This window comes from Scylla paramamosain, unplaced genomic scaffold (genome assembly GCF_035594125.1).
Source record: "Scylla paramamosain isolate STU-SP2022 unplaced genomic scaffold, ASM3559412v1 Contig3, whole genome shotgun sequence".
NCBI lineage: Eukaryota > Metazoa > Arthropoda > Malacostraca > Decapoda > Portunidae > Scylla > Scylla paramamosain.
The window spans coordinates 2,270,001-2,279,788 of NW_026973668.1; the positions used below are offsets into that span (position 1 = coordinate 2,270,001).

General features: G+C 41.1%; 1 protein-coding gene across 2 annotated transcripts in view; it reads left to right on the forward strand.

Moving 5' to 3' along the window:
• The window catches only part of LOC135096310 (serine protease inhibitor 88Ea-like), a 12,776-nt gene extending 5,074 nt beyond the window's left edge, over positions 1-7,702 (forward strand). For both annotated transcript variants that reach the window (XM_063997721.1, XM_063997722.1), the window contains exons 5-7: positions 3,944-4,179; positions 4,738-4,815; positions 6,910-7,702. In XM_063997721.1, coding sequence (XP_063853791.1) covers positions 3,944-4,179; positions 4,738-4,815; positions 6,910-7,146 — 551 coding nt within the window. In that variant the 3' untranslated portion in view covers positions 7,147-7,702. The remainder of the gene's footprint in view (positions 1-3,943; positions 4,180-4,737; positions 4,816-6,909) is intronic.
• Positions 7,703-9,788: the final 2,086 nt, after the last annotated feature.

Sequence of the window (9,788 nt, forward strand, 5' to 3'; positions counted from 1 at the left end):
AACACCACCTCTCCTCTTCTAAACCTCATCTTCTTTTCCTCACCGAAACTCAGGTGTCTGAGGCAACTGACAGTAGCCCCTTTTCTGTTCCCTCCTACTTTCTCTATCCTCATTTTCAATACAAAGCTGGATGCTGCGTTTATGTGCGCAATGACTTAACCTGCTCTCGTGCCCACGCTCTTCAGTCTTCAGAGTTTTCCACCATCTGGCTACGACTGCAGGGTCACTCTCAAACTACATTTATCTGTGCTGTATACCTCTCACCTAACTCCTCTGACTATAAGAAATTCTTTGACTACTTAACTTCCAAAGTGGAGCACATTCTGACCCTCTTCCCTTTTGCAGAGATCTCCATTCTTGGAGACTTCAATGTTCACCACCAGCTTTGGCTTTCCTCTCCCTTCACTGACCATCCTGGTGAACTAGCCTACAACTTTGCTATCCTCCATGACCTAGAGCAACTGGTGCAACACCCTACTCGTATTCCTGACCGTCTTGGAGATACGCCCAACATTCTTGACCTTTTCCTGACCTCTAATCCTTCTGCTTATGCTGTCATCCTTTCTTCTCCGTTGGGCTCCTCCGATCACAATCTCATATCTTTATCTTGTCCTATCGCCCCAGTCCCTCCTCAGGATCCCCCTAAGCGGAGGTGCCTCTGGACCTTTGCCTCTGCTAGTTGGGGGGACCTGAGGAGGTATTTTGCTGATTTTCCTTGGAATGACTACTGCTTCCGTGTCAGAGACCCGTCTTTGTGTGCTGAGCGCATAACAGAGGTGATAGTGTCTGGCATGGAGGCGTACATTCCTCACTCTTTTTCTCGACCTAAACCTTCCAAACCTTGGTTTAACACAGCTTGTTCTCGTGCTATACATGATAGAGAGGTGGCCCACAAAAGGTACTTAAGCCTTCCATCACCAGAATCTCATGCACTTTATATTTCTGCCCGGAACCATGCCAAGTCTGTTCTCCAACTAGCCAAAAACTCCTTCATTAACAGAAAGTGTCAAAACCTTTCAAGATCTAACTCCCCTCGTGACTTCTGGCATCTAGCCAAAAATATCTCCAATAACTTTGCTTCTTCTTCTTTCCCTCCTCTATTTCAACCAAATGGCACCACTGCTATCACATCTATTTCTAAAGCTGAACTCTTCGCTCAAACCTTTGCTAAAAACTCTACCTTGGACGATTCTGGGCTTGTTCCTCCCTCTCCTCCGCCCTCTGACTACTTCATGCCACCTATTAAAATTCTTCGCAATGATGTTTTCCATGCCCTTGCTGGCCTAAACCCTCGGAAGGCTTATGGACCTGATGGGGTCCCTCCTATTGTTCTCTGAAACTGTGCCTCCGTGCTTGCACCTTGCCTAGTCAAACTCTTTCAGCTCTGTCTGTCAACATCTACCTTTCCTTCTTGCTGGAAGTTTGCCTACATTCAACCTGTTCCTAAAAAGGGTGACCGTTCTAATCCCTCAAACTACCGTCCTATTGCTTTAATTTCCTGCTTATCTAAAGTTTTTGAATCTATCCTCAACAGGAAGATTCTTAAACATCTATCACTTCACAACCTTCTATCTGATCGCCAGTATGGGTTCCGTCAAGGCCGCTCTACTGGTGATCTTCTGGCTTTCCTTACTGAGTCTTGGTCATCCTCTTTTAGAGATTTTGGTGAAACTTTTGCTGTTGCCTTGGACATATCAAAAGCTTTTGATAGAGTCTGGCACAAAGCTTTCATTTCCAAACTACCCTCCTACGGCTTCTATCCTTCTCTCTGTAACTTCATCTCAAGTTTCCTTTCTGACCGTTCTATTGCTGCTGTGGTAGACGGTCACTGTTCTCCTAAATCTATTAACAGTGGTGTTCCTCAGGGTTCTGTCCTGTCACCCACTCTTTTCTTATTATTCAACAATGACCTTCCAAACCAAACTTGTTGTCCTATCCACTCCTACGCTGATGATACCACACTGCACTTTTCCATGTCTTTTCATAGACGTCTAACCCTTCAGGAGGTAAACAGTTCACGCAGGGAAGCCACAGAATGCTTGACTTCTGATCTTTCTAAAATTTCTGATTGGGGCAGAGCAAACTTGGTATTGTTCAATGCCTCAAAAACTCAATTCCTCCATCTATCAACTCGACACAACCTTCCAGACAACTATCCCCTCTTCTTCAGTGACACTCAACTGTCCCCCTCTTCTACACTGAACATCCTCGGTCTGTCCTTTACTTATAATCTGAACTGGAAACTTCACATCTCATCTCTAGCTAAAACATCTTCTATGAAGTTAGGGGTTCTGAGATGTCTCTGCCAGTTTTTCTCATCCCCCCAGCTGCTAACCCTGTACTCCATACGTGTACTCCATGTATGGAGTATGCTTCACAAGTCTTTTGGGGGGGTTCCACTCGTACTGCTCTTCTAGACAGGGTGGAATCAACTCCTCTCCTCTAACTGACTGTCTTCAGCCTCTCTCTCACCGCTGCAATGTTGCATATCTAGCTGTCTTCTACCTCTATGTTCATGCTAACTGCTCTTCTGATCTTGCTAACTGCATGTCTCCCCTCCTCCCGCGGCCTCGCTGCACGAGACTGTCTTCTTTCTCTCACCCCTATTCTGTCCACCTCTCTAACGCAAGAGTTAACCAGTATTCTCAATCATTCATCCCTTTCTCTGGTAAACTCTGGAACTCCCTGCCTGCTTCTGTCTTTCCACCTTCCTATGACTTGAATTCCTTCAAGAGGGAGGTTTCAAGACACTTATTCATCAATTTTTGACCACTGCTTTGACCCTTTTATGGGACTGACATTTCAGTGGATATTTTTTTTATTGGATTTTTGTTGCCCTTGGCCAGTGTCACTCCTATCCAGAAAAAAAAAAAAAAAAAAAAAGTGGTTAAGTTAGATTTAGTTGAGTTACATTAAGTGAAGTTAGGTTAGGATAGGTTAGGTTAGGTTAGGTTACGTTAGGTTAAGTTAAATTTTAGTTAGGTTACATTAGGTTAGTTCAGCTAGGTTACATAAAGTTAGGTTAGGTTAGAAACTTAAAACTTACCCAAACCGTAATCTTAAACTTGATCTTCCCTGTGCAGTCATCTTAATCCTGATCTTAGCCTTCATGCAATCTTGATCCTAATCTTGATCATAGTCTTCATGCAATCATCGATCCTAATCTTGATCGTGGTCTTCAATGCAATCTTAATATTGGGCTTCTCACTGCAATCTTGATCCTAATCTTGATCGAGGTCACTACAATTTTAATCTTGATCTTGGTCTCATTCCAAATTTGACCCTAATCTTGATCGTGGTCAATGCAATCTTAATCTTGATCTTGGTCTTCTCACTGCAATCTTGATCCTAATCTTGATCGTGGTCAATGCAATCTTAATCTTGATCTTGGTCTTCTCACTGCAATCTTGATCCTAATCTTGATCGTGGTCAATGCAATCTTAATCTTGATCTTGGTCTTCTCACTGCAATCTTGATCCTAATCTTGATCGAGGTCACTACAATCTTAATCTTGATCTTGGTCTCATTGCAATCTTGATCCTAATCTTGATCGTGGTCAATGCAATCTTAATCTTGATCTTGGTCTTCTCACTGCAATCTTGATCCTAATCTTGATCGTGGTCAATGCAATCTTAATCTTGATCTTGGTCTTCTCACTGCAATCTTGATCCTAATCTTGATCGTGGTCAATGCAATCTTGATCTTGGTCTCATTCCAAATTTGACCCTAATCTTGATCGTGGTCAATGCCATCTTCATCTTGATCTTGGTCTTCTCATTACAATCTTGATCCTAATCTTGATCGTGGTCAATGCCATCTTCATCTTGATCTTGGTCTTCTCATTACAATCTTGATCCTAATCTTGATCGTGGTCAATGCAATCTTAATCTTGATCTTAGTTTTCTCACTGCAATCTTGATCCTAATCTTGGCATCCCCCACAGGCGTGTCTGAGGAGCTAGGGGCAAGCATCCTGGAGCTGCCGTACACTGGGGAGGCCGTGTCCATGTACATCCTGCTGCCGCCCTTCCTGGCAGGCGAGGGGGGCTTCTCCGCCATGGTGGGGCGCCTGACTGGGGCCGCCCTGCACCGCGCCATTGACAGCACCTGGCGGACGCAGCTGGAAGTCAAGATTCCCAAGTTTAAGCTGGAGGAGTCAATTGGAGATGAGCTGATGGGGGTAAGGAGGAGGAGGAGGAGGAGGAGGAGGAGGAGGAGGAGGAGGAGGAGGAGGAGGAGGAGGAGGAGAGAGAGAGAAGGAAGAAGAGGTGTTTGAATGCTGGGAGGAGGACGAGGAGGAGGAGGATAGAAGAGCGTAGACAAGAGATGATAAACGAGGAGGAGGAAAATGAATGTGAAAAAAGAAGAGGAGGAGAAGGAGAAATGGGAATAAAAAAAAGGAGGAATATGAGGAGGAGAACATAGAAAAAAGATAAAACAAGAGGAGGAGGAAGAGGAAGAATGGAAAAGAGAGAAGGAAGAAGGGGTCTTTGTAAAATAGGAGGAGGAGGAGGAGGAGGAGGAGGAGGAGGAATAGGAAAGAGAGAGGTGGTGATGGTGGTGGTGGAAATAGGAGGAAGTAGTAGTAGTAGTAGTAGTAGTAGTAGTAGTAGTAGTAGTAGTAATAATAATAATAATAATAATAATAATAAAATAATAATAAGAAGAAGAAGAAGAAGAAGAAGAAGAAGAAGCCTGACCTGACCTGACCTAACCTGACCTAACCTTTTTTTTGCAGGCTCTGTCCAGGATGGGAGTGACTGACCTGTTTGACTCAAGCCGCGCCAACATGACCACGTTCAGTGACACCGAGATGGTAAGTGTGAGAGAGAGAGAGAGAGAGAGAGAGAGAGAGAGAGAGAGAGAGAGAGAGAGAGAATGTAATAGATGTAAATATATATACACACCCTACTACTACTACTACTACTACTACTACTACTACTATAACTACTACTACTTCCACCATTACTACTACTACTACTACTACTACTATAACTACTACTACCACCACAACACCCCAAAACCTAAGGCTGGGTGGATTGGATTGGTGTAGAACAACAACAACAACAACAACAACAGCAACCACAACAACTACTACTATTACTATTACTACTAACTTAACCTAACAACACCGACCTCATTTCGCAATCATTACTAAAAAAACGTGATTCAGATAAAAAAAAAAACACGAAAAAACAAAACCCAGGGGAATTATGGGTAAAAATTGAGTTTGGGCTATTTCCCGCGGCATTTGGGCTATTTTGTGTCATTTGGGCTATTTCCCGCGGCTTTTGGGCTATTACGCTTCTGATACTAATTCTTACATAATCTTTAATTTCATTGGTATTTGGGACATGTTTTCTCAGTCACTAAACATTGTAAGGGATGTGTTTTCTGACAGCAAAATCAACTGGAATCATTGTAGTGGCTGGAAACTGCAAAATTCTATCTCTTTTTTTCATCTTTTTTTATTTATTTATTGATCTTTTCATGGTTCTTCAATAGATTTTTTTTTTATAATTTTTTTGCATGTAATTTCAGATTTTTTTTTTTACATTTTCACTCAATTTTGTTTTCATTTTACATTTTCTCTCATTTTCATAATTTTTTCGCATTTTCTTCAGTTTCTCACAGTTTCAGATGTTTTCAACCATTCTCACTCAACTTTACACTTTCGTCACACACTCTTCCCACTTTTTTCACACAATTTCGCACATTTTCCACAGGTGTTGTCAATCATATCACTCAAAACTTTAATTTCTAGTCGCATTCTTGTCTAACACAGCACACCAGCACCATCACCACCTCAGCCACAGCAACACCATCATTTCAACACAGCGTCTACAGCCACACTCATCACAAACAGCCAACACACCACCGCCTGTTCACTCTTATTCTAACAACTGCAATGAGGAACTAACTCAACACCATTTGCTTGTAAACATTGCCAGACCTGAGGCTAATGCAACTTTACTGTCTAAGTGTGGGTTGCTGTCTTACCACATTATTAGCACCTTAAATGCGTCCTTAACCAGCCTGGCCTAACTTGTCCCCATCATAAACAAACAAAAACCCATCTTAACCTAACCTAACCTAACCTAACCTAACTTAACTTAACCTAACCTAACCTAACCTAACCTAACTTAACCTAACCTAACCTAACGTAACCTAAACTAACTTAACCTAACCAAAATTTATCTTTAACGTAATCTGACCAGACCTAACCTGACTTTACCTAACCTAACCTAACCCAAATTTATCTTAATCTAACATAAGCCTTAACCTGACTTTACCAAACCTAACTCGATGCAACTTTAACCCAGCCCAACCTAACCTAACTCAACCTAACCTAACCTAACCCAACCCAACCTATCCTAACCTAACCCAACCTAACCTAACATAACCTAACCTAACCTAACCTAACCCAACCCAACCCAACCCAACCCAACCTAACCTAACCCAACCTAACCTAACATAACCTAACCTAACCTAACTTTACCAAACCTAACTTGATGCAACTTTATCTAACCCAGCCCAACCTAACCTAACCTAACCTAACCTAACCTAACTCAACCTAACCTAACCCAACCCAACCTAACCTAACCTAACCTAACTCAACCTAACCTAACCTAACCTAACCCAACCCAACCCAACCCAACCCAACCCAACCCAACCTAACCTAACTCAACCTAACCTAACCTAACCTAACCTAACCCAACCTAACCTAACCTAACTCAACCTAACCTAACCCAACCCAACCTAACCTAACCTAACCCAACCCAACCCAACCCAACCCAACCTAACCCAACCCAACCCAACCCAACCTAACCTAACATAACCTAACCTAACCTAACCCAACCCAACCCAACCCTAACCTAACCTAACTTAACCACCCTCTCTCTCTCCCTAGCTAAGCGTGGGCGGAAGCGTGCACCGTGCATTGGTGGAGGTGAGTGAGGAGGGCACGGAGGCAGCAGCAGCGACAGCCCTTATAAGTTGGAGAATCGCACGTCCAGTCAGTCCCACCATTTTTGAGTGCAACCATCCCTTCTTGTTCTTAATTTATGACAACCTGACTCACAATATTCTCTTCCTGGGAGCTTACAAGAACCCCAGAGCCGCTAAGGGAGGGAAGGAAAGTGTGTGAGTGTGTTTTTTGTGGGGGAAACTTCAAAAAAAAAAACTGGAACTTCTCCTTTATTTACAATGATTCACAATGTTCTCTTTCTGGGAACTTACAGGAATCCCAGTCGCGCAGGGAGGCCGGGTGTGTGTGTGTGTGTGTGTGTGTGTGTGTGTGTGTGTGTGTGTGTGTGTGTGTGTGTTTGTGTGTTTGTGTGTGTGTGTTTTCTAGTTTAGTAAGTGAAAAATATTGGTTTTCTAGTGTTTTTTTTTGTTTTTTTTTTGTGTGTTTTTTTTTTAGTGCATTTGAGTGTGTGTCTGTTTTTTTTTTAGTGTGTTTAAGTAAGTGTGTGTTTTGGTTGACTTCTGAGTGTGTCTGGGTGTTTGTGTGTGTGTTTGTGTGTGTTTTTGTGTGTGTGTGTGTGTGTCGGGAGTGTAGGTGGGTTTCTGGTGTTTATGTGTGTGTTTGTGTGTGTTTGGTTAATAAATGTTTGTTTTCATGGTGTTTTTTTGTCAAGAGAGAGAGAGAGAGAGAGAGAGAGAGAGAGAGAGAGAGAGAGAGAGAGAGAGAGAGAGAGAGAGAGAGAGAGAGAGAGAGAGAATACCTTAAAAGAAAAAGAAATAAAAATAAACTAAACGTGATTTTTTTCATGTCCAAATATTTCCTGATGTTTGTTTGTTTGTTTGTTTGTTTAGCGTCACATTCCCAAACATTTTTTTTTTTCACTTTCTCAATATGTTACACCTCTCTCTCTCTCTCTCTCTCTCTCTCTCTCTCTCTCTCTCTCTCTCTCTCTCTCTCTCTCTCTCTCTCTCTCTCTCTCTCTCTCTCTCTCTCTTTTCACACTTTCTCACAAATTTCCTTTTCTTTCACTCGCTTTCACACTAAATACTACTACTACTACTACTACTACTACTACTACTACTACTACTATTACTGCCGTTTTTATAGTAATTTATATATCATTAGTGTAATTTAAGTAACCAATATAGTAGGAATAGTAATAATAATAATAATAGTTTAGTTTCATATTATTAGTTATTATTATTATTATTATTATTATTATTATTATTATTATTATTATTATTATTATTATCATTATTATTACCCTGGCAGATCAATTATGTAATACAAAGTAATGTAATTATTTTCATATGTAATCCAAAATAAATTTTATATGTAATTTTCTTCCATTTTATTTAGATACGTGTGTGTGTGTGTGTGTGTGTGTGTGTGTGTGTGTGTGACGAACACACACACACACACACACACACGGGAAGGAGGAGAAAAAAAAATAGACAAGAAGAACGAGGAGGAGGAGGAGGAAGGAGGAGGAGAAGGAGGAGGAAGAGGAGGAGGAGGAAGAGGAGGAGGAGGAGGAGGAGGAGGAGGAGTAGGGCGGGGAGGAGGAAGGAAAAAAAAATATAAAAAGAAGACGAAGGAGGAGTAGGAGGAAGAAGATTAAAGCAAATTTTAATAAAGAAAGGAGATGTAAGAGAATAAAGAAGAATTACGAAAGCGATAATAATACATAGAGCAATAATAATAATAACAATAATAATAATAAAAATAATAATAACAATAATAACAATAATAACAAAAAAACAACAACAATAATAATAACAATAATAATAACAATAATGATAATAGTCGGTTTGAGAGAGAGAGAGAGAGAGAGAGAGAGAGAGAGAGAGAGAGAGAGAATTACGTCTTAAGATGTGTCGTTGGGGTCACCTTGACTGTCTCTCTCTCTCTCTCTCTCTCTCTCTCTCTCTCTCTCTCTGTGTGTGTGTGTGTGTGTGTGTGTGTGTGTGTGTGTGTGTGTAAAACGGGAAAATACCGAAAGAAGAAGAAGAAGAAGAAGAAGAAGAAGAAGAAGAAGAAGAAGAAGGAGAGAGAGAGAGAGAGAGAGAGAGAGAGAGAGAGAGAGAGAGAGAGAGAGAGAGAGAGAGAGGAGAGAGAGAGAGAGAGGAGAGAGAGAGAGAGAGAGAGAGAGAGAGAATCAGAAACGAATAATAATAATAATAATAACAACAACAACAACAACAACAACAACAACAACAACAACAACAATAATAATAATAATAATAATAATAATAATAATAATAATAATAATAATAATAATAATAATAATAATAATAATAATAATAACAACACACACATTAACAAATATAGAGATAAATAAGGTATTAGAGAGAGAGAGAGAGAGAGAGAGAGAGAGAGAGAGAGAGAGAGAGAGAGAGAGAGAGAGAGAGAGAGAGAGAGAGAGAGAGAGCGAGCGGTCATGGTGAAGGAACAACCAATGGAATGCTAATAAGTTTCAAATTGTTACTTTCCACCTCGTTAATTCAACCTCTAATTGTTTTCACACACACACACACACACACACACACACACACACACACACACACACACACACACACACACACACACACACACACACATAATTTATTCTATATCCTACTTACGTCCTCTCTCTCTCTCTCTCTCTCTCTCTCTCTCTCTCTCTCTCTCTCTCTCTCTCTCTCTCTCATTTACATCTTTAAACTGGTTTTAAAACGGTACTGAGTAGGTGATTGACCAGAGAGAGAGAGAGAGAGAGAGAGAGAGAGAGAGAGAGAGAGAGAGAGAGAGAGAGAGAGAGAGAGAGAGAGAGAGAGAGTCAG